This window comes from Ranitomeya variabilis, chromosome 5 (genome assembly GCF_051348905.1).
Source record: "Ranitomeya variabilis isolate aRanVar5 chromosome 5, aRanVar5.hap1, whole genome shotgun sequence".
Classification (NCBI taxonomy): domain Eukaryota; kingdom Metazoa; phylum Chordata; class Amphibia; order Anura; family Dendrobatidae; genus Ranitomeya; species Ranitomeya variabilis.
In genome coordinates, this window is record NC_135236.1 from 262,647,994 (window position 1) to 262,674,308 (window position 26,315).

The 26,315-nt window shown below is 40.8% G+C and overlaps 1 protein-coding gene across 1 annotated transcript in view; it reads right to left on the reverse strand.

Moving 5' to 3' along the window:
• Positions 1–512: 512 nt before the first annotated feature.
• The window catches only part of CA12 (carbonic anhydrase 12), a 38,040-nt gene continuing 12,237 nt past the window's right edge, over positions 513–26,315 (reverse strand). The window contains exons 3-10 of the mRNA XM_077264193.1: positions 16,004–16,183; positions 15,776–15,918; positions 9,344–9,436; positions 6,995–7,058; positions 5,291–5,448; positions 2,642–2,768; positions 2,466–2,553; positions 513–1,969 (exon numbers count right to left, since the gene is read on the reverse strand). Of these exons, the coding sequence (XP_077120308.1) occupies positions 1,900–1,969; positions 2,466–2,553; positions 2,642–2,768; positions 5,291–5,448; positions 6,995–7,058; positions 9,344–9,436; positions 15,776–15,918; positions 16,004–16,183 (923 nt within the window). The 3' untranslated portion in view covers positions 513–1,899. The remainder of the gene's footprint in view (positions 1,970–2,465; positions 2,554–2,641; positions 2,769–5,290; positions 5,449–6,994; positions 7,059–9,343; positions 9,437–15,775; positions 15,919–16,003; positions 16,184–26,315) is intronic.

Here is a 26,315-nt window from a genome sequence, read left to right on the forward strand (position 1 = left end):
TCGCCTTTCGGTGTCCAGGTCCCTTGCCGTCTGCTTCCTGCTCTGACTGAGATCCGGCCGTACAGTGAGAGCAGAGCGCAGCGGTGACGTCACTGCTGTGCTCTCACTTCTCACTGTACGGCCGGGAGTCAGTGAGAGCAGGAAGCAGACGGCAAGGGACCTGGACACCGAAAGGCGAGTATGTACTGTTTGTTTTTTTTGGTAACCAGGGTAAACATCGGGTTACTAAGCGCGGCCCTGCGCTTAGTAACCCGATGTTTACCCTGGTTACCAGTGAAGACATCGCTGGATCGGTGTCACACACACCGATTCAGCGATGTCAGCGGGGCCTCAACGACCAAAAAAAGGTCCAGGCCATTCCGACACGACCAGCGATCTCGCAGCAGGGGCCTGATCGCTGGTACGTGTCACACATAGCGAGATCGCTATGGAGGTCGCTGTTGCGTCACAAAACTTGTGACTCAGCAGCGATCTCGCTAGCGATCTCGCTATGTGAGACGGGGCCTTAAGAACTTGTACTTTGTATCTCCCCCCACCTCATTGTAGATTGCAAGCTCTCATGAGTAGGGTCGTCTTCTTTTGCTTTAATTATTGTATTATTTTAAACGATGTTACTTATGACTTGTGTATGAACTGTTAAACTGTAAAGTGCTGCGGAATATGTTGGTGCTATATAAAGTTTATTATATTATTATTATTAGGGATGAGCGAATAGTTTTGGATAACTCCTTATCCAAATAGCTATAGAGCTTACGAAATAGCTGCATCGGCAACCCACATACCCGGAGCGCTCCCGATAATCAGGTGTCCGGTGCTGCAGCTGCATGTTTCACGGCTGTGTGACAGTCGTAACACATGTATGGAGAGCCTGATGCAAGCAGCTTCTGTCACAGACACAAAAAGGGGTCCACATCCTGTTCTTGCACAGGGTCCCTCTTCAATCTGTGATCGCCACTGATTCCACCCCTTCTCCGTCCATCGTGTCAAAGTTGGCTGGGATTTGTGTAAAAATGCCAAGTCGCAAAGTTTCTGCACAATTTTGCATTGTGCAAAACGTTTGTGGCATTTGAAGGTATTTCACTCCAGAAAAGTAGCAAAGCTCCTTCATAAATCAAGTCCTATGTTTTCTATGAGACATGGTAGCATTTCAGAGTAATACACAGGTATTAACTAAGGCGCCAGTTACTGTTTCATGCTGCCTTTGGTTCAAGCAGCAGAAAGTCTTAAGACCGTTTCCCTTTAGAATGTGATATTAAGCAATTCTAGGGGGCAATTGATATTTACACTCATGTTTTGAGAAAAATATTAAGAATGAAGGAAACATGCGGACATTGAGAATATCAATTAAAAGCAATTCAGCAGCATTAAAATTTCTGTGTAGGAATGTTATAGCCACAGTCTATTAACAATCATTTCATAACAGTGGGGAGCACATAAAAAGAAGACATAAAAAAATATATGCAACTACAAAGGAGAGCGTCAGGGCTCCAAAATCCAAAAGGTCTCATTAGCGAGTACCAGTAGAATACACTGGATTCTTTCTATATCTTTAGGTTCAAGTATTCATGGGAAAAATAAAAAATGTTAGAAAATCACTGGGCAGCAGAAAACTAGAAAGAACAATAGACATTGGTTTAGGTTCCCATTAACAAAGGAACAATTGTCAATCAGCATTTGGATATGACAAGAAATGGGCTAATAAGTTTAGATTCCATCATCCAATCATCCAGTGCAGCTAGACTGCAATGAACGCTAACCTTACATTCAAGTATTTGTGCATGAAATAAATGGCAGAGGTGATAAATACAAAAAGGTGGATCAAATTATGTTAATCTGTTCATGTACAGAAGAGAATTCCTACGAAGATCTGTCGTACGTGATGCAGATGGCAGCCGGCTGTCATACATTGGATGTGGTTTCCAACATGGGCACAGCAGGTGTATACACAACTTTCTTGACGTTTTTTGCCCTGCAATGTATAAAGTCATTGTCAAAGAAAAAGCCAAGCTAGCAAACATAGACATGCAGCTAGTACATAAAGTATGCTTGAGTGTTAGTTATTGGGAGATTGCTTGAGTAAGTGCTAAAATCTATACTTCGCATTCTGTAGTAACACATAAGTCACTGCTAACTATTAGTAGCCATGTAAAATTTGTACCACTACCACCTTAGAACTTCAGCCCTTTGTCCATTTTTCATAAATGGTGCCACCGTTATCCAGTGTCACATACAGAAAACCAGCCACATTTACCTACATTAATTTGCTTATTATTTAAGGTAGTCAAAAAGCTTGACGTGGGCCACCATGGCCGTCATTGTCAACCTGCTACAAATATGACTAGGCTGAAATGCCAAGATGCTAGTACTTTGTGTTTGCCCAGAAAAAGAAATGTTTGGTTGTGGACAGGTTCTAAATTATTATCTGTTTTAGAACACAATACAACACATTAAAAAATAATAATTACTGTTTTTTCCACCGAAACAGCCAACAGGTGACTCCAATGATGATGAGAGATCCAAGTAGACAGGCCAATGTGATTGCAAGAACAATGCCTAGAAGAAGAGACAGCTTGTCATAAGAATATTCTTGATCACAATTTTTTTTTTTACAAGTTCATGGACTTTATAACTCAAATGTTACCTTCCCGAAAAGATACAGACACCAGTCGGTCGCCTTCCTGCTGTAACCTTCTGTAGTTATCAATCATCTCTACAGGAGAGGAGCTATTCCGTTCAGTGCAGTACAGGGCCGTCTCGAACAGGAGAAGCTACAAGACAACGTTTTTAGGCAAATAGTTTATTTTTTTTCTTCATACCTTTTTATCCTCATATTTTTATCAAAAACTCTTCATGTTTAAAAGTTTTCTTCAAATTATGTTTTATTAATTTTATAGGGAAGGGTTACAATACACACATATAGAAATAGAAATAGTATATGTAACAAGAAAACTGGGCGGAAAAGGGAAGCTAGAAACAGAATGTAGATAAGAGGGATATAGGAACATTAATAAAAACATACATATTTGGTCAACTGAACCTATTGCACCTTACACAATATTTGAATAAAAAAGTCTATTCGTAAAGTCTATTCAGTCATAAAATATATGGCATAAATTCCACTATACATATTTTGATCATATGTTTTATTTTTAAGGACTCCTATTTATGAGGATACTATCGAGTTCCATATGGACCATTTCAAGTCGTAACTTGAAAATTATATTGCATATGTATATTCAAGCATGTTATTGTTCACAATTCTGTCTATTACTTCTATAATTGAGGGACTAAACGTTTGTTTCCATTTAGACAACAATAGCAACTTTGTTACCAAGAAAATTATTATTATAGATCTTAGTTTAAGTGGAAAATCATCTACTCCCAGAGATAGGATGGCTAATTGAGGAGTAGGTGGAATATCTATGTTGCATATTTTATTAATCAACTCAAAAACCTCTGTACAAACAGTCCCATAGTATATGTAAAAGTGTCTTTTTGGCTACATTCTCGCCAACATAATTCAGATTGGTTGGGAAATATTCTATGAACTTTTGCTGGGGTGTATGTTGTGATTTTGCTTTTTGCTCCCTCTAGTGGTCATTAGTGATTTGACTCTGGAGCGTCTGTCTTTTCCTATATCCTCACCTGGGCCGTTAGTTCAGGGGCGTTGCTATATAAGCTCCCTGGACCTTCAGTTCAATGCCTGGCATCGTTGAAATCAGAGCTAATCTGTTGTGCTCTTGTCCTATGATCCTGGTTCCTGTATTTCAAGCTAAGTCTGCTTCTTTGCTTTTTGCTTTTGTTTTGTTTGGTATTTTTGTCCAGCTTGTTCCTATCTGTATCCTGACCTTTGCTGGAAGCTCTAGGGGGCTGGTGTTCTCCCCCCGGACCGTTAGACGGTTCGGGGGTTCTTGAATCTCCAGCGTGGATTTTTATAGGGTTTTTGTTGACCAGATAAGTTATCTTGCTATATTCTGCTATTAGTAAGCTGGCCTCTCTTTGCTGAACCTGGTTCATTTCTGTGTTTGTCATTTCCTCTTACCTCACCGTTATTATTTGTGGGGGGCTTGTATCTTGCTTTGGGGTCCCTTTCTCTGGAGGCAAGAGAGGTCTTTGTTTTCTTCTCCTAGGGGTAGTTAGATTCTCCGGCTGGCGCGAGTCATCTAGCGATCACCGTAGGCATGATCCCCGGCTACTTCTAGTGTTGGCGTTAGGAGTAGCTATTTGGTCAACCCAGTTACCACAGCCCTATGAGCTGGATTTTTGTATCTTGCAGACTTACACGTTCCTCTGAGACCCTGTCCACTGGGGTCATAACAGGTGTAATACCATTTTGTCAAGGTTTTATAATATGATTCTTGTAGGTTTGCGTTGGATGAATTTTTAAAGGAAATTTTTATCGCTTTTTGCCATTTATCAGCTGAAAAAATGGTGCCCATGTTTAAACGTTTTAACCAGACAGACATAGCTATCAAACCTTCCATACCAAAACACAGTCTAAAAAAAATTAGTTGTGAGCCATTTCCAGCGTAAAGACCACCCATCATAAGCTTGAATAATGAACAATTAATGAAAGAAATTAACAGCCGAGTTAACCCTTTTCTGACAGACTTGTGCTCCATTCCATTGCCTTAGTAATAAATGTAAGGTTACTTCTGTTCTTTTTTGTGCTATACATGAGCCCGGGGTCTCTGAGAAATCTAATTTTTTTTCTTTTTTTTTTAGAAAGCCAACATGCCCAATACTTTACTTCATTAACCCAGACATCTGCCATTGGCGTAATTCATACACATGTATTTTCAGACCAATGAAAGTTGATGACTGACTTCTGGGTTGATGTGGAAAGTCATGTCATGCATTAGTTATCCATTTTTCGGATGAGACATTGACCATTTAATTATTTGAATGCATATTTAAAAAATGGCATCTGTTAATGAATTAATGCAAAAGATTTTATAGGAAAATTAAAGCCAAAAACGTTAAGTCTGTTTTTTTTTTTTTAAGAGAACACTAAATGAATGTACTCAAGAATGCTGAAAATAAAGGGGATGAATAGTGTCCTTTTACATCAAAAGTCACTAGATTTAGTGCAAGAGGAATTTGTGTAAACATCTCATGAATTTTTGCCCCTTTGCATAAGCCTTTGACACTAGCGGGTGAATTCTTAGTAAATTCCCCACATAGTGGAAAGTGAAGGATGCCAGAAAGAGATTTGGCTCTGTGTAAGTGATCAGATAATGCCAATATGAAAGATCCATGCATCTGCTGAGATTCAGTTTTTTTAGGTTACCTGCTCCTCTGAAATGAAGATGGGATTCCGGAAAACAGACCACAACACACTTGGATTACAGGGTGGGGTGGTAAGAGAACCTTCATAGCGATAATACTCATCCAGCCTTTCAGGGACAAGAGAGCGGATATTAAACCCTGGAATCTGAAAGGACTGCCCTAAATTATAAGGAAGAAAGTGCAAAAAGTTGCATAAGGAGATTTACGTAACAATTAATGGTAATATTTTTTTTTTAAGAAAATCTAGCACAGTAAAGGTAAAACCAAGAGACATTGGTCAGAAATAGTTGTAAGGAACAATTGTGCTTAGGTCATCTGATTATTTTTTTCTATAAACACTTTAAATATATTATTTACATTGAGATGTAATGCAAAAGCAGTTCAGCAAACATGTATAGCTTAGAGGGAGACTGCCAGGTGAAATTTTATTAGGTGAAACCACCTAAAAAAAAGGGAACTGTGCCATGCACCCAAAAAAAATATAAGTAAAAACCAAGAAATAAACTGACAATGTGAAAATACATGGATAAGATCAAGGGTGTAGATGAAGCTACACTTGTTGGTGTAATACGAGGGGCTCACATCTTATTCACTGGATATTCTCTTGGGTAGCATCTTTAGATCACACGAGATCTAGATCTAGTATTTTTATTATATTCATATATGTTCATTTACTATCTATGTGATCTTTTGCTTTGCTATAGCCATTATATAGCTCTTTTGCTTTTTATCCTGTATCCTTATTGGCCATTTACTATCCCACCCATGTACTATGATATTGTTAGTTTAGTATTGGTTTTCAGGGAAAAGGTGGGTTCTCTACACTCATTCCCTCATGGCAGGGGTCCCCAACCTGTGGCACGAGAGCCACATTTGGCTCGTGGCCCATAGTTTGGCACATTAGCATCAGGTCTACCAAACAATTAGGAAAAGTAGGTCTCCAGATGGTGAATTTTTGGGGTAGCCATGCACAACAGAGCAGATCTGAATGTGCATATTGTGGCCTTGGGGGTTTGGAGATATTTTAAGCATGGTAAGCTGAAGAGCAGATGATACTACCTGTCAGAGGAAGTGCATGAAGATGGATGCAGCAGTCTGGTGGGAGTGATGGATGCGAGAATACTGAATAGAGGTATTGTGGGAACCCCTGGATTTTGGTATACTGCCTTGGTGGGATTTCTGTGGAAAAGCTTTGGCTGTCATGATACCAGTAATGGGGGCTGTGTTTCGCTACTGTGAAAGGGCAGGAGCTGGAGGTGGCAAGCGGCTCTGTTTAAACATTAATGTGGCTCGCAACCTTCTTTCAGAGCTGAATGTGGCTCTCGGTGTCAGAGAGGTTGGGGACCACTGCCTTATGGAGACCAGATTGGTATCTGTCTTTTTAAATGGTTTTATGCTTGTTTGTTCACTTTGATTACAATTAAACATTCAATTTGTTTATTCAAGTTGTACGTGATATTACAGGGTTATGAATGCCTATTCCCTTCTGTTTTTTTTACTTAGGTCTTTCCCTATACACGCATGCAGAAAAGGACCTGTCACTGAAGAGGAGAAGTCACCAGGGACCCATCTGTCATACTAGTCTCCCATGCGGGTTGATCACTTGTGGTATTTAATGAGGTTTTCTCTGAAATGCTGCAGCATTTAAGAGCCAGATACTGGCCATATAATTTCTGCCATACTTTTATATATGTAACATACTGACCTTTATACTTGATCTGTGTCAACTGAGAAATGATATTATCATATGCGGAATTGAACGAGCCAATCTAGAAAAAAAAAAAGAAATAAACATTTGACCAATGAGGTGTAGTGATCAAATGGCCAGTATTGAGCACCGCTGTATGATGGTATTTGGGTACCCCATGACAGTAACTCCTCTTGATATCTGTAGATTTATGTGATTAATGTTATCCTGCAGTGTCTCATCAGTGCAAGTGCCCTCTAAAATGTACCGTATTTTTCGGACTATAGGACGCACCGGACTATAAGGCGCACCCAGGTTTTAGAGGTGGAAAATAGGGAAAAAAATATTTGAAGCAAAAAAAAATGTGGTAAAATATTTAATAACATAAATAACATACTATTATATGTTATGTTATTATATATAATAGTATGTTATTATGTTGGAAGCTGCGGGACCAGTGTGGTGTCTGAAGTACGATATGAAGACGCTGGAGGGTGAGTATAAGGGCTCATTTCCACATGCGAGGCACACGTCCGTATCTCGCATGTGGAAACCAAGCTCTGGCGCCGGCACTTTGGAGCAGAGCTGTGCAGCTCCATGTGTTCCTATGCGGCCACACGCTCCGCTCCTGAGTGCCGGCTCCACAGCTTGGTTTCCACATGCGAGATACGGACGTGTGCCTCGCATGTGGAAATGAGCCCTAAGAATGGGTGCACAGGGCTTATAGTGAAAGCACCACTCCAGCACTGCAAAATAACACTGGAGTGCTGCTTTAAAATCCCATGGGAGAACTATAACTCCCAGCATGTCCTGCAGATCCTATGACATGCTGGGAGTTCTAGTTCACCAAAGGAGTGGCAGAGGGCTTTATTGTGTTTTGGAAAGACTGACCTCTTAATTGTGGCAGCCAGCCACACTGTTGTGAGGTAAAAGCTGGAGCATCCCATGGCTGCACACACACAGAGCCCTCCCTGTTGTTGTTGCCTTTCCACAGCGCAGGATATAAGAGGAAGCTGCAGATTCTAGGTGGGAGTCTGAAGGACCTGTGATGATGTCAGAAGAGGGAGGGCTCTGAGCTGCCATGTGATGCTCCAGCCCACCCACTTCTGACATCACACAGGTCCTCCCTGTGCACCAGACAGCTCAGCGTCCAGCACAGGCAGGTATGCAGCGATCTCCTGGCCCCTGCTGCTGCCTCCTTCCCCGGACACACAGATTCTCCCCGGAATCAGTGCTGGGGAAACTGTGTGTCGCTGCTTAAGTGCAGTATTCATTTGCTGCTCCCGGCTCACCGCTCAGCTGATCGGTGGGGGGGAGCAGCTAATAAATATTCACTGCACTTAATCAGCGGGGCCATGTGGTTTCCACAGCAGCTGATTCCGGGCAGGGGGACATCCTGAAGTGGGATAACAGTGCGATCCCACTCGCTGCTGCCCCCCTCCCCACATGCTATATCCGTACTATAAGACGCACCCACACTTTCCTCCCAAATTTGGAGGAAAAAAAGTGCGTCTTATAGTCGGAAAAATACGGTAACTTGCTCAGTGGTTAGCATTGCAGCGCTGGAGTCCTGGGTTCAAATCCCACCAAGGACAACATCTGCAAGGAGTTTGTATGTTCTCTCCATGTTTGCGTGGGTTTCCTCCAGGCACTCCGGTTTCCTCCCACATTCCAAAGACATACTGATAGGGAAATTAGATTGTGAGCCCCATCGGGGACAGCGATGATAATGCGTGCAAACTGTAAAGCGCTGCAGAATATGTTAGCGCTATATAAAAATAAAGATTATTATTAAAATAAAGATTATTATTATTGTTGTCGCTACAGAAATAAATTAGAATAATTAAATTAATAATAATTTAATTTCTATAGCACCAACATATTCTGCAGCACTTTACATTTTAGAGGGGACTTGTACAGACAATAAGACAATACAGAATAACATTAATCACATAAATCAACAGATACCAAGAGGAGTGAAGGTCCTGCTCACAAGCTTACAATCTATACAGAATGTTATAGGCAGAAGATGCAAGTATTTTTTGGCCGATTTATTGAATTACCTTTTTTCTTAATCTGAAAAAAAAATTGGCAGGGGTAATAATTTTGGTCCTACATCCACCTCCAGGTAGAAATGACGATACCCTTATCACATTTTAAATTAATTAGGCCTATACACTATGAGAAGAAACCAGTTACTAAGCAAATTAAACGTTAGCCAATAATATAAGGAATTAAGTATTTAGAAAAAAATATTATAATTTACCTACAATCTACGTAAAAGTGTGTAAATATAGTGAATGTATAATAGGCTGTGGGTTACTCACAATTTTTACATTTACAGAAAATAAGCTTATTGTGTCTCACCTCTATGAGAATTCCAAGCACAGCCAACCCGTCTGATACCTCCATGGCTGTGCCAAAATCGGCATACTTAGAGTTATAGTGCACAATATGCATCTGAAAAAAATATACATCAAAATATACGTTAGCACATATTTAACCTTGGTCCAGATGCAACAGGAAACCTTTTACCTGAAACTGTGGATAATGATGTTGGAAGTTTTACAGCGTCTTCTTCCACATTACAATTCACATGCCATCCACTGGTTTGTAATTGGTGTAGGGCATAATTATTACAGGTAATATGGTTCCTAAAGGCCCATTCATTGGGCATGAAGTCATCCATATGAGTGAAAAAATTTTCAATCATCTTTGAAAAATTGTGCTATGGAAAGGAAAATGGTTTGCTTGTTTAATGATTAGACCGTCAAAAAAAAGGAATGGAAATTTGAATCTTAAATTGGTCTGGCTTTCAGTGATTGGTGGATTGTGTTCCAACGCAAATGTTCAACAGCAGCTGGAACACTGGTATGAGAACATTCGTGTCATATTGTTCATTGTTAATATTGCAAATCCTACTGTTCTTAGAAAATCGTGAAATTGATTAATTTATCGCCAAGTCGATTAAATTTTCTTTGTATAGTATCAATGGAAAGGTTTGTACAATAGTTTGGTCATTCAAATATTCAAAATACATAGTATCACTTATGGGATTTGAATGTTGAGCACACATACACTTGAGATTATGTGTCTGTGTGAACACAGTCCACCGAGTTAGATGTTATGATGGATATTCGACCATTTAATTCACAACTCTCGCCCTGTATAAACACTCGATAAATGCTGGCCCCAGTGTTTTTCAACATTTTTATAAATGATCTAGATAAGGGAACTGAAGTTAAACTGATCAAATTTGCAGGCGATGCAAAGCTAGGAGGGATAGCTAACACTCGAGAAGACGGTAAGGATTCAGAAGTATCTAGATAAGCTTGAACAGTGGTGCAGAGACTAATAGAATGGTATTTAACAGGGAGAAATTAAAAATTCTACATCTGGGCAAGAAAAACGAAAATTACACCTATAGAATGGGAGGAAAAGAACTAAACAACAGCACGTGTGAAAAGGACCTGAGTAAGCTAATAGATCCAAGACTGCACTTGAGTCAACAGTGTGATACGGCAGCAAAAAAGGGAAACTGTTCTAGAATGTATTAAGAGAAGTATAGAGTCTAGATCTCGTGAAGTCATTAAATGAATGAAACTGAAAGGGAAAAGATACAGATTAGATATTAGAAAAAACAGGTTTCGTTTTTGTTTTTTTTTACAGTATAGGTGATGAGTGAGTGGAACAGGCTGCCACGAGAGGTGGCAAGTTCTCCTTCAATGGAAATCTTCAAAACAGAGGCTGGACAGACATCTGTTGGAGGTAGTTTAGCAATCCTGCATTGAGTAAGGGGGTGGACACGATGACCCCTGAGGTCCCCTACCAACTCATTAAAAAGAAATTAAAATTAAATTGTTTTATGGTCTTGAGTTACGAACACATAGTTAATCGTTTAAACAAGTATATGCTTGTGTAACCAAACCCCTAGGCCTCGTTCAGACATCCATTTTTCACGGATAGCACTCATACCTGTGAGTCTCTGGTGCATTTCACATGTCTGATTTTCAACGGACAGAGTGCTCTGTGTAAAATGGTGAAGACGTTCGATTTTGATCTGAGTGTCGGATCAGATTCGGCAATACAATTCTCTGGGTCCGTGAAACAAAAATTGACCATCACTCGGATGAAAAAACTCTGATAACTCTGTTCAAACTCTGATCAAATTATTTGGACCATTTTTCTCGAAAGTGAGAAAAACTGACATCTGAATGAGGCCTTAGGCTCAGGAAATGAAGCCATTCACTTTTATGTAGGGCACCGAATTGTGAATGAAGGGGAGGGAGAATCAGGACATTCATCTTAATGAATTTAGAGTTGAGATGGTAGTAAGGTTGTACCAATTTTCTCTGCATCCTGCAGCACCATGCCCACTTACATTAACTGGAGTCTGAGTAGTTTCTAATAAGTGGAAGGTGCCCTAATTACTATAGTAACTCTACTGCTGAACATCCCTCTTAATTATATCTCTTTGCTCTCTGACCCACCAAAACAGAAGGTCCAATGTCAAAACCTGTGGGCAATCAGCACTAGGTAAATGGAAGAGTTGGATCTGGAATCTAAACATTTTTTTTTTAATTTTTACATGCTGTTTCAGGGTCTAAAGTCACTTTGGGGGTCTACTCAGGAGTCTGCCTCCACTTCTCCCATCTTTCAATTTTGATTTTTCTTTTCTTTTCAAGATCCTTTTTATTTTTATATACTACTATCCCAATAAGGGCTCATACCCAGTGGTGTAACTTGAAACTCATGGGCCTCGATGCAAAAGCTCCAACTGGACCCCCAAATATTTTAAATCTTTAATAGCAATAGTCTTTTTCTATAGGCCAAAGGGACTTTTAAGGCCCCCTAGGCTCCAGGGTCTGGGTGCGATTGCAACCCCTGCACCTGTTGTAGTTACATCCCTGCTTACACCCATCACTGTGAAATAAATGGTCCAATTTCGGTCTAGAAATTTTTGACGAGGGTCTTGTAAGTGTCATGCAATTTTCATGCGAGTACAATCCGATTTTAAACACAGGGAGAGGGAGAGATAGAGAGAGAGATTGGATAACTATGCAGGTAGATATAGATATAAAAAGATAGATATAAATATGTGAGTGGGATATATGATCAGTGCTTTGTTTGTAGTTTAGCTGCGGAATATGTTAGCGCTATATAAAAATAAAGATTATTACTGTACTTTTTTTGTAAAATTCCTTTCAGAAAAAACAAAGTGGGATACTCCAAAATTGTTATTAATCAGCAGAGGGAAAGTGGACAGCTGGGGGCAGACGTTTATAGCCTGGCAAGGGGGTAATACCCATGGTGCTCCCCATGCTATTAATATCAGCTCAAAGCTGTATGCTTAGCCTTTCCTGGCTATTAAAATGGGGGACCTCCAAATTAATAACCAGTAGGCTAGGCAGACAGCTGCTTGCTGATATTATTAGCCTAGGAATGAACCATGGATATTGGCCCCATCCCAGACTAAAAACATCAGCTCTAAGTCGCCCCAGAGATGTTGCATCCATAAGATGCACCAATTCTGGCACTTGGTCTTGCTCTTCCCCTTCCCCCTTGCCCTGGTGCAGTGGCAGGTGGAGTGATAGTATTGGGGTTGTTGTCACCTTTGTATTGTCAGGTGACATCAAGCACAGGGGTTAGTAATGGAGAGATGTCTGTAAGACGCCCCCATTACTAACTCCATAGTGATATTATAAATAAAATACACCCCATGAATAAAGTCCTTTATTTGACACAATGACACAGACTCCTTAAATAATCTACATTTATGGAAAACACGTATACTCACCTCAATGTCCAATCTACTGAAGCCAATGTCTCCTGTAACAGAATTAAAATAATAAACAACCATATTCCTCACCTGTCCACTGAGAAGATAATACAATTGTCATGCAACGTTTCTAGCTCTGCTTTATCTAGAGGTCAAGCTGCATTGTTGCAGTGACATTCAGAAGAGACACTGTGTTCTTGCTCAGTGCCACACAGTGAAGTCCTTTTACCTCACCGATGTCAGCTCGAGCGCCGATAGAACTTTTCCTAAGGCACTCATGCTGACGTGAGTGAGTTGAACTGAGTTCATTGGCTGTGACATCCCAGGATCTTTCTGATGGCATTGCGAACTGTAAGAACTTTCTCACACTCGCAGTCGCAGTGTCATTAGTGAGGTGAAAGAAGTTCACCACGATGCACTGAGCTGAACAAGCACACACAGTTTAGTCTCTGCTGGATGACTGTCATGTCGGACACTGTCCAGACCAGGTCGTCTGACAGACAGCGGTAATTCCGCGTTTGACCACTGTTTGCTCATTGGCGTCGGCTAGTTTTCGTCTGGCTGCTCTGGGGTTAATTTATCTGATCCTCGGATTGGAAGCTGGGCCATGCCCATTTCCTTTAAATGGTTCTCCTGATCTTTGGGCGTCGCCAATTATAGCTTCTGTCTTATCCGTAGTTATCTCGGTCCGGAGTGGAGAGCTGGTTGTTGGAGAATCGTTGCTGGTGGTGTATTTTCCTTTGTCTTATTTACTCCTTCCTATATTTGTATTTATTTTGCCCTGCACCTTTATAGTGTATTCCTGATTGACTGCGGCATGGTGTATATTTTCCTTTATCCTTGTTTGTTATAACTGTGGGTATTGGTCTATTGCATTCACTGGGTGGTGGGCGGTGGTGTTCAGTCTAGGGCTGAATCAGGAGTCAGGGTGAGGGTGGAGGCCCGAACATGCACACCTTCAGTGTAAACTTCAGGTAGAGGGTCAGACAGGGTTTCCCTAGTCTGAGGGAAATTACAGGGGCCCGGGTTATTAGCTCTCGCCCTCCTTGTATCCCCGTGACATTATAATCGGCCTAACAAAAAAAAAACACAAAAAAAAAAAGGGGTTCCTTTTTTTTTTTTTTCTCTTCTCTGTGTTTTGTCATGGATCCCATGACTTCCATAACCCGCCAGTTGGAGGCGCTGTCCCTACAGGTCACTGAGTTGAAGGGAGCAGTGCAGCAACAGGGACTTGCAGTATCTAATATACAGGCTGGAGCGACAGAAGGAGTTAATGAGCCCAATTTTCCTTTCCCTTAGCTCTCGCCCTCCTTGTATCCCCGTGACAATGACAGGCTGTATAGTCGCATCATGCCACAATGCAGCCTTCCATCTAGACATAGCAGACCTATGTGGGCCAAATTGATTATTTTCTTCTCAGCGGACAGGTGAGGAATATGGTTGTTTATTATCAATATCAGCCCGCAGCTGTCGGCCAAGCCTTTACTGGTTATTAATTAAAGTGGGACCTTATGTAATTTTTTTTTTTTTTTTTTGGGGGGGTCCCCCATTTTAATAACCAGGAAAGTCTAAGTATACAGCTGTCAGCTGATATTAATAGCCTGGGAAGCTCCATGGGTATTACCACTTTCCCAGGCTATATAACATCTGCCTTCAGCTGCTGTTCGCTTTCCCTTGGCTGGTTAATAAAAAGCCCCACACCATTTTTCTTTCAGAAAATAAATTTAGTAAGTAAAAAAAAACATGTACAGAAAGCTGCACAAGCACTGCAATAATTATATATATGTCACTGACATCTTCATATTTATCTGTTCTAAGAGTATATATTTATCTATTCTATTTTGTTGGGTCACGCTGTGATTTTATTGTATGCGGTAGATGAACTGCTGGCTTTTTAAAGGACATGGGTGTGTAAAAAAAAAAAAAGCACTTACATGGTCTGCGTGCAGTGTGATTTTTTTTTTCACACCCATTGATCTGCACTGACAAGTCTCGGCCAAGACATGAGGACAATTGTAGCATGCCGAGATTTTTTTCTCATCCCGATCTGAGAAAAAAAAAAAAAATCACAGATGAGCAGTGACTCACATTGCTCTGAGTGCAATCTTATTTTTCATCGGATTTCACTGGTCCGTTTTCCTTGCAGATGAGTATGAGCCCTAAAGCTGATAACAGCTGCCAGATTGGACTCTCTGATGCTAGGGGATCAGTGGAGGCAACAAGCAAAAACAAAGTTAACTACTATGGTATATGCACACATCTTTTAAACACAGGTGAACCAGTCAAGTTCTTCAAGCAGAAGACACTTCAGAAAACTCGGGCCGTTTTTTACTCTGAAGTATCATTTGTGTCATTTCCTGAACATTTTTCAGCCCATTTTGGCTGCTGCCATTTTTTGGAGAGTTTTCCCAAGGTTTTGGCACATAAATGTGGTTTATTTTATTATTCAACAGAGGGAAAAAAAAGACAGTAAAGATGATGGCAACCCTCCCACAGACTTGTATTGTAAAGAACAGAGTTTTCCAAGCAAATGTGCCAAAAGAATTAACATGTCAATTTTTTTTTAGCATTTTGGCAATTTTAGCAGCCTGAAGTGGTAGAAGACATTCAAAAGCCTGTACATATGCACAGCAAGTAGTTTTTGCATAGAAATGCAAATGTTCCTGCTTTTGCGCTTTTTCGGATAGGTTTTTCAGGCGGTTTCCATTGTAGAATCTGCCTAGAAAAAGGCATTGTGTGCACATACCATTAAGGTGTGTTCACACAGTTTTTTCACGTGGCTTCAGGAACAGTTTGTGGCTCATTGCAATTGGAAAACACGGCAAAAGTTTACATGGAGTGTGTCCATTTTTGTGAAAATTCTGCCTGATAAAAACCTCCATGCATGCAGTGGTAATTTGTACCACTAGGTCCGTCAGCCAACGCTACCCATCCTGCAACTGATTCAACAACATAATGGGCCTCTACTATACACTGAAGATCTGAGTAACTGTAGAAAACTGCTGTGAAGTATAACTCACCTCTGCTGCAAACTTCTTGCCTCCAACACAATGTTCTGACCCTCCGTGACTGGCTAGGCTGCCCCAGTGAAAGTGAAGTTGCGCAGCAATGTAGCGGAAAGGTGGGATGTTGATGTACATATTTGGGGGCAGGGACACAGACACTAAAATAAGAAGAATATACTATAAGCATTTCCCTGTTATGGGTATCCAGTTGCTACAGATGGCTAGAGGACTACACCTCTGTACCTGTATGTCCATTGTTAGATATAATGAAGGGCTCGTTGCTGGAAGCATTGTAGCCATACAACTGAATGGGCTTCAGGTGGGAATCATACTGCAGGATGCTGCCATGGAAGTCCAGTGGTGACTGGTAGACACCACCACAGAAGCTATATCTTGTTGCCCAGCTGTTCTCCCCCTCGTTGCCTGTAAAACAATTCAGAAATGTTACCAAGAACTCTGTTCCTTACGGTAATCCTGCCAAGTCCATTGAGATAATAGTAAGGGCCAAAGCCAATCACCTAATACTAAGTGAATAACTTCTCTCATTCGCTGTACAACATACTAAGCACAGGGTGGGGATCAATCTGTTACCATCTTGTTATAAAAACATGATTAACCCATTCAACATGCACAATTATTTCCTTGAGTTATTACAATGACTACTAGATCATACCTGGACACTACTAAATAAATAGGCCTAAGCTCTCGCTGTTAAAAATATAGGCAGACTATGAGTAGAATAAAAGAACCATTTCCTGGCTGGAAATAAATACTACTATTTGTCATGGACGCATACCAATGAAGGAGTAAAATCTTTGTATTGCCCATGACAAAGGCCCCTGTGTCCTTTTCTAAGAGTCATTGTCAGCAAATGCTGAGCACAAGGAATCCCTCTTTGTATGTAACTTCATATGCATGCTGTGGTTGCTCAGAACAGGAGGGTACTATACCTAGTAACAAGATTGATATTTTTGTAAGTTGACACTATTTTTCCACACTTGTAAATTCAGGCATTTATATGTCACCAATGATAAATCTCCCCCACTGAGGTTCACATTTTTACACAAACACATGTGGTTTAGGCAGGTGTGGAGAAAATTCTGCAAAGTAAGAATGTTTTCATAAATATTCTTGTTATTAGTTGATTTTTATCAATTTGCAAGATACAAAGTGAATGAGCAGAAGAGATATCCAAATCAAAAACTGGATTTAGGTTATTTTGAGGGTGTCAAATTCAAGAATCCCATTACTTTTGCTTAATTGGTTCTAGTTTTTGAGACAATTCATCCATAAAAATAATGCATTCCCCCAATGTGACTTGTGCGTGATAACAAATGCAATAGCTTTTGGTCTTTTGGCCTGTCTTTTGACTCTTTAACAATGTGTTGGGTAATGAAATATCCCATATAATTATTTTGTATTGCAATTTGTAGGCTTACAATGCTATAAAAGTCACTTTTTGAAGCCCGAATTTTACTGTAATTAGTTAACTATTAAATATCTCAGAAACTAGAGCCAACCTGGAAAAACCAAAGTCATTCTCAATGAGCACCATCAACTTAATATAAAACAGTGCAGATATAGTTGGCACCAAAATCACTGTGTACCAATATATAAAATTGGATACCATTCATGCATTCTGCGAGGCTTGGTCCAAGGAAGAAAAAAAAAATAAAAATTTGGACGTATGCATGGCCTCATAGAATAACATGGGGATGAGTGTCATCTATATATATAAGAGGCATCGTGATTACTCGCTAATCCCGCCCCCTGCACAGTAGCTCCACCCCCCACCACATTACCACACAATCCCGCCCCCACCACATTACCACACACAATCCCACCCCCCACAAATCCCTCCCCCCTCCACATCACCACACATAATCCCACCCCCCACCACACATAATCCCGCCCCCCCACAACACCACCACACATAATCCCGCCCCCCCACAACACCACCACACATAATCCCACCCCCACAACACATCACCACACATAATCCCACCCCCCACCACATCACCACACACAATCCCGCCCCCCACCACATCACCACACAGTCCCGCCCCCCACCCCATTACCACACATAATCCCGCCCCCCCCCACATCACCACACACAATCCCGCCCCCCACCACATCACCACACACAATCCCGCCCCCCACCACATCACCACACACAATCCTGCCCCCCACCCCATTACCACACATAATCCCACCCCCCACCACACATAATCCCGCCCCCAACACATCACCACACTATTGTTATTAACTTCATTTTAAGTTAACTTACCACCTGCGTAAGCGCTATTGAATGTTGTCATTATTTACTTTAGTTTAATAACCAGCAGCGTTAATTAGATAGCAATGAGCGTGCCGAGCGTTAGCTGGCTGGAAACAGCTAGTCTGTCATAAAGACGGATAGCACTCCGATTTTTTACAGTCGTCTGCACAAGCCCCTTTTATGACATTGAATGTAAGAGTGACTAGCATGAAAAGATAGGGGCAGCCAATGAAGCCCAAGAAATATTTAACTAGGTATAAGCAGCTTGGGATAAATTAACCCTTTCATGACCGGAGCTTTTTTCATTTTCGTTTTTTGCTCCCCTTCTTCCCAGAGCCATAGCTTTATTTTTCTGTCAATATGGCCATGTGAGGGCTTATTTTTTGTGGGACGAGTTGTACATTTGAATGATACCATTAACGATACCAAGCTTTAAACTAGAACAAAATGGGAGGGAAAGCAAAAGGTCAGAAAAAGCCATAACCATGACAAATACTATTGAGAACTCTGCTATTAGAAGTGGAAGAAAAGAACAAAGACAAAAAAAATCTAAATAATAAAAATATTGGAGAAAGAGAAACCAATCACACACTAAAATGTTTTTATACGAATGCACAAAGCATGGGCAACAAACAAGGAGAATTGGAACTAATAACACAGGAGAAGAAATATGATGTCATTGGAATCACTGAAACTTGGTGGGACGATACACATGATTGGAATACAAGGCTAGAAGGATACAACTTATTTGCAAGAAACAGACTTGATATACGAGGAGGAGGTGTCGCATTGTATGTTAGAAAAGCGTATATCTGCACAGAGATTGAAGCTTCAGAGACTGGGAGTTCTGTGGAAACTGTTTGGGTAAGAATACAAGGACAGAACAATGGAAAGGGGACACCATTGTAGGCATTTACTACAGGCCGCCTGTGCAAGTTGAAGATACGGATGAACTCTTTATGCATCAAATGGCCAATTTCTCAAAAAAAATATGACATAGTTGTCATGGGAGATTTCAACTATTCAGACATTTGTTGGGAATCTCTCTCATGCAAAACTAACAGGTCAAACAAATTCTTATCCTCTCTTGCTGACAATTTTATCTTCTAAAAGGTAGGAGAGAAAACCAGGGGATCTTTGGATCTAATCCTTATAAATAGGGAAGAAATGTTTGAGGAGGTAAGAGTGGCTGGGACCCTAGAAGGTAGCGACCATGCTATTTTAGAATTTTGGATAACTAGAGGAGGAAGACCTGTGAAGACTCAGACGTCAAGGTTAGATTTCAGAAAGGCAGATTTTAAGGGACTCAGAAAGAGAATTAGAGGGATCCAATGGCTGGATAACCTTAAGGACAAAAATGTCCAGGAAGGATGGGAAATCTTGAAAAATTAGATTCTCAAAGAACAATCGTTAACAATTTCGAAAAGAGGGAAGAATAGGAAGCCTTTTAGGAAACCAGGATGGATGAACACAGAACTTTAACACATGCTAAAAAGAAAGAAAGAAATGTTTATCAAATGGAAAGAGGGAGTCATATCTATAGAAGAATATAATGCTGTCTGCAGAACCTGCAGGGCACAAATCAGATTATCTAAAGCTGACAATGAATTAAGGCTTGCAAGAGACATCAAAAGCATTTGGGGATATGTCAAAAGTAAAAGAAAAGTCAAAGATGCTATAGGATTTTTACAGGATGAAAATGATGAAATGGTAAGAAAGGATGCTGAGAAGGCCGAACTTTTAAATTCCTATTTTGCATCTGTTTTCTCTCAGAAAGAAAACCTAACATAAGCGGTCCTATTAAGGGAATAGAAGAATCCAGGATATCTATAAACAGAAACATAGTGAGGAAACACTTGGCTAACAAATTAATTCAAGTCTCCGAGTCCAGATGAATTACACTCCAGAGTACTGAAGGAGATAGCAGGAGAAATTTTTGAACCAATCTCCATAATCTTTGAAAATTCTTGGAGAACAGGAGAAGTTCCAGAAGACTGGAGAAGAGCAAATGTTGTTCCTATCTTAAAAAAAGGGGAAGAAGGTGGACCCAGGGAACTATAGGCCGGTGAGTCTGACTTCTATACCAGGAAAGATCTTTGAACAAATTATTAAACAACATGTATGTAAGTACCTGGATAAGAATGAAGTGATTAAACAGAGTCAGCATGGGTTTGTAACTAATAAGTCATGTCAGACTAAATAATTTCCTTCTATGACAGGGTGGATCAGGGAAATGCTGTAGATATAGTATACCTTGACTTCAGCAAAGCATCTCACACAATCCTTATTGAAAAAATGACTAAGTGTGGAATGGACTAGGCAACTGTTAGGTGGATTTATAACTGGCTTAGTGATCGGACCCAAAGAGTGGTCGTAAATGGCTGCACATCCAGTTGGAAGAATGTCTCAAGTGGGGTACCACAGGGCTCTGACCTGGGCCCTGTATTGTTCAACATCTTTATCAATTACTTAGATTAAGGAATTGAGGGTAAACTGATTAAATTTGCTGATGACACAAAACTAAGAGGGATAGCTAATACTAGAGAAGAGAGAGAGGATTAAAAAAGATATAAATAAACTGTGGCAGTGGGCAGCAACTAACAGAATGCTTTTTAACAAAAAAAAAGCAAAGTACTACATCTGGGCAATAAAAAGGAAAAAAGCATATACATAATGGGAGGAATAGGGCTAAGCAACAGCACATGTGAAAAAGACTTGAGTATACTAATAGATCACAGACTAAACATGAGTCAACAGTGTGATGCAGCAGCAAAAAGAGCAAATACAATTCTGGGATGTATTAACAGATGCATACAGTCTAGATCACGTGAAGTCATTATGGCCCACTACTCCACTCCGGTCAGACCTCATCTGGTATACTGTGTCCAGTTTTGGGCACCACATTTAAAAAGAAAAAGACTTCAACAAATTGGAGCAAGTTCAGAGAAGAGCGACCAGAATGGTGACTAGTCTGCAAACCATGTCCTATGAGGAACGTTTACAGGATTTAGGAATGTTTTGCTTGCAAAAACGAAGACTGAGAGGAGACTTAATAGATGTCTACAAATATCGCAAGGGCTGTCACATTGTAGAAGGATCATCTTTATTCTCAATTGCACAAGGAAAGACTAGAAGCAATGGGATGAAACTGAACGGGAGGAGACACAGATTAGATATAAGAAAAAACTTTTTGACAGTAAGGGTGATCAATGAGTGTAACAGGCTGCCACAATAGGTGGTGAGTTCTCCTTCAATAGAAGTCTTCAAACAGAGGCTGGACAGACATCTGGCTGGGATGATTTGGAGAATCCTGCTTTGAGCAGAGGGTTGGACCAGATGACCCAGGAGGTCCCTTCCAACTCTAACATTCTAGGATTCTATGATTCATTTGTTTTACCATGTCGTGTAACAGAAAACGGGAAAAAAATTCCAAGTGCTGTAAAATTGCAAAAAAAGTGCAATCCCACACTTGTTTTTTTGCTTGGCTTTTTTGCTAGGTTCTCCAAATGCGAAAACTGACCGGCCATTATGATTCTCCAGGTCATTTCGAGTTCATAGACACCCAACATTGTCTAGGTTATTTTTTATCTAAGGCTGGTTTCACACTTGCGTTTTTGTCCGCTGCGTTTTAGCGCTAAAAAATGCATGCGTTTTGACGCGTTTTCGGCAACGCATGCATTTTTTGACGCGTGCGTTTAGTTGCAGAAATGCAACCTGTAGTAATTTCTAGCGGCGTTTTTTTGCCGCAAAAAAACGCATGCATTTATTCACGGCAAAAAAATGTATTGCTGTCTATGTAAACGCATGCGTTTTTAAGCACATGCGTTTGCGTGCGTTAAAAACGCATGCGTTTTTATAGAAAAACACAAGAAAAAACAAGAAAACCCTAACCCTAAACACAAGAAAAAACAAGAAAACCCTAACCCTACCCCTAACCCTAACAAGCCACCCCCCACCATCAAGGTGATAAAGGGATCCAAACCCTAACCCTAACCCTAACCCTATATGACAGTCAATACTCTACGAGTTTATATTTTTAGTACTCTATAGCAATACCGTATATCTTGGGGTGTCCACATTGAACAAAGCTTTTTATTAGAAGAATGTCCTGGTCACCAGGTCAATATAATAGCCAATTCCTATGGATCCCTAGGGTTAGGGGTAGGGGTAGGGTTATGGTTTGTATCCCTTTATCACCTTGATGGTGGGGGGTGGCTTGTCAGGGTTAGGGGTAGGGGTAGGGTTAGGGTTTGGATCCCTTTATCACCTTGATGGTGGGGGGTGGCTTGTCAGGGTTAGGGGTAGGGTTAGGATCCCTTTATCACCTTGATGGTGGGGGGTGGCTTGTCAGGGTTAGGGTTAGGGGTAGGGTTAGGATTAGGGTTTGGATCCCTTTATCACCTTGATGGTGGGGGGTGGCTTGTCAGGGTTAGGGTTTGGATCACTTTATCACCTTGATGGTGGGGGGTGGCTTGTCAGGGTTAGGGGTAGGGTTAGGATCCCTTTATCACCTTGATGGTGGGGGTGGCTTGTCAGGGTTAGGATTAGGGGTAGGGTTAGGGTTTGGATCCCTTTTATCACCTTGATGGTGGGGGGTGGCTTGTCAGGGTTAAGGTTAGGGTGAGGGTTAGGGTTTGGATCCCTTTATCACCTTGATGGTGGGGGGTGGCTTATCAGTGACCTGGTGACCAGGACATTCTTCTAATAAAAAGCTAACCCTAACCCTAGGGATCCTAACCCTAACCCTATCCATAACCCTAACCCTAGCTATTTCTATTTATAGTGGGTTTTCTAGTTGATTTTGATGATTGGCAGCTGTCACACACTTCTCAGCATGCGTTTCAAAAACGCAAATGCATGAAAAAACACATGTAAACGCGTCAAAACGACGCTTTTTTTTGCCAATGCAAAAACGCATGCGTCTAAAAAAACGCAGCATTTAAACGCGTTTACATGCGTTTTTTTTTACCACCTGCGTTTTTTTTTTTTAACGCTGCAGATCAAAACGCAAGTGTGAAACCAGCCTAAGTGGTGAAAAAAAAAAATTCCAAAATTTGCTTAAAAAAAAAAAAAATTTGCGCCATTTTCCGAGACCCGTAGCATCTCCATTTTTCATGATCTCGGGTTGGGTGAGGGCTTATTTTTTGCGTGCAGAGCTGAAATTTTTAATTATACCATTTTTGTGCAGATATGATCTTTTGATCGCCTGTTATTGCATTTTAATGCAATGTCGCGGCGACCCAAAAAATGTAATTCTGATGTTTTTAATTTTTTTCTCTCTACGCCATTTAGCTGTCAGGTTAATCCTTTTTTTTTTATTGATAGATCGGGCTATTCTGAACACGGCGATACCAAATATGTCTATGTTTGATTTTATTTTTATTGTGTTATTTTGAATAGGGCGAAAGGGGGGTGATTTGAACTTATGTTCTTTTATTTTTTCATATTTTTTATTACATTTTTAGTCGGCATGACAACCAGAGGTCTCCTTGAGACCTCTATGGTTGTTGATGCCAGATTGCTAGGAGCGCCACCCTGTGGTTGGCGCTCATAGCAAGCCTGTAATTCTGCTACATAGAGGCGATGCTCAGATCGCCTCTATGTAGCAGAATTACACATTTGCTATGAGCGCTGACCACAGGGTGGCGCTCATAGCAATCTGGCATCAATAACCATAGAGGTCTCAAGGAGACCTCTTGTTGTCATGCCGATGCACCACTGACCCCTGATCATGTGATGGGGGTCAGCGGTGTGCGTATTTCCGGCCCGATATCCGGAAGCGCATGTTAAATGCCGCTGTCAGAGTTTGACAGCGGCATTTAACTAGTTAATAGGGGCAGGCGGATTGCGATTCCGCCCACGCCTATTGCGGGCACATGTCAGCTGTTGAAAACAGCTGACATGTAGCGGCTTTGAGGTGGGCTCACCGCCGGAGCCCACCTCAAAACGGGGATACTGATGTCGGATGTACTATCCCGTCTGATGTCAGAAAGGGGTTAAAAATTAACTTTTATTAAGTTATTAATTTAAAAACTACTATTAGACAATGACGTATACAAAGTGCAAATGTGCCAAAAAATGTGCAGATAAGTGGCTAAATTAAATCACCATATAACTACTCCTGTGCCCAGGTAGTTGTGATAAAGGAACCCGAAATGGTTAGCGTACTGGTTCAATATGGTAAAGCCATATATAAGACCCACAATGCCCCAGAAATTATTACATTAATGGCATCCAGCAAATTTTTAGTATGCGAGTTCAATGTCTTAGAGCCATATACAAGATGCACAATGCCTCAAAATATATCATAGAATGACATGCCGTAGTATAGGGTGAAATTGGATTCCTGTGCCCTTAGATTATTCTCCACCAACTAGACAAGTAATATTATGGCTCCAGAAAAAACAGTAATCCCTTATAAGAAGGTCTATAATATTCGATGAGACCTAAAATAACCAAAGATGGACACTGTAGTGGTATGTAAAGCCCTTAAGAGAGAAAGGTAACCAAACACAGAGAAAGGGACCTGGTATGTATCACCTTTCTACACCACAGCCCCTAACAAATTAGTTGGTTAATGCTCTAAGTCAGATTCAAATTCGTGATTTGACGCACACATAGGTGTGTTTCAAACAAACTCAGGGTGGCATACAGTAAGTCTAGCTCAATTCATTCTACTTTGCATTATGTATTTAGGAATGGTCTCACCATTTCCTGCAGGTTGAGTTAGTCTCCAACTTTTATGGGATGTCATACTAGAGCTGTCCCCAGTTGGTTGTTTCCATACAATGATTTCTCCTGACGCGTTTCCTCACTTTCGATTCATCAGGGGAGTCAGGGGCACATGTCTACTGCCCAAAATGAGCTACTGCTCACACTCAATTGGATTTTTGGACCACTCTTCTTTTGCCAACTGCTCCGGGGCCTCATATTTGAAGGGGGGGCCTTCTCCCACCAGCAATTTTAAGATCCCTCCACAGGTGTTCAATGAGATTTGGATATGGCCTCATTGCTGGCCACGTCAGAACTCTCCAGTGCTTTATTTCCATTCATTTCTGGATGATTCTTAAAATATGTTTGTGGTCATTGTCCTGCTGGAAGACCCATGACCTGCAACACAAATCCAGTTTTCTGACACTGGGCACTACATTGTGACCCAAAATCCTTTGGCACTTGATGACTTCACTGTATGCAAGGCAACATGAAATCTGGAGATTACCAGAGACAGCAAAACAACCTCAAAATATCTTTGAAACTCCTCCATAATAATAATAATATTTATTTTTATATAGCGCTAACATATTACGCAGCGCTTTACAGTATTTGATTGTAGGTACTGTGTTCTTTTCTTGGTAAGCCTCATTATGTTTTAAGTAAATCGTAGAATGACATGCTTTACCAAAAGGCTCTATATTGGACTCATCTGTCCACAAACTTGCTAGTACATGGAAGAAAAAAAAAAAAAAAAGCACTCACTGTGTGAATCGGCAACCGCAAAAGGACAAGGTCCTATGTTCTATGCAGGTGTCGCTTCCTACAGGAAGCACTTTTCTCTCATTTTACCCTTCATCTGTCCACTAGACACTTTTCTAGAAAGATTTTGGCTTACTCACATACATTTCGGCAAACTGCAGTCTAGCTTTTTATGTCTCGGTGTCAGCAGTGGGATCCTCCTGGGTCTCGTGCCATAGCGTTTCATTTCATTGAAATGTTGACAGATAGTTCACGCTGACACTGATGCATCCTGAGCCTGCAGGACAGCTTGTACTTCTTTGGAACTTGATTAGGGTTGCTTATCCACTAGCTGAACTATCCTGCGTTTCATCAATTTTTCTCTGCCATCCACATCCAGGGAGATTAGCTAAAAGGGCCATGGGTTGTAAACTTCTTCATTATTTTGCACACCATAGTTACATAGTTATTAAGGTTGAAGGAAGACTTTAAATCCATCTAGTTCAACCCATAGCCTAACATGCCCTAACATGTTGATCCAGGGGAAGGCAAAAAAAACCCATGTGGCAAACAGTAAGCTCCACCATGGGGAAAAAAATTCCTTCCCGACCCCACATACGGCAATCATACTAGTTCCCTGGATCAACGCCTTATCAAGGAATCTAATATATATACCCTGTAACATTATACTTTTCCAGAAACGTATCCAGTCCCCTCTTAAATTTAAGTAATGAATCACTCATTACAACATCATACGGCAGAGAGTTCCATAGTCTCACTGCTCTTACAGTAAAGAATCCTCGTCTGTTATTATGCTTAAACCTT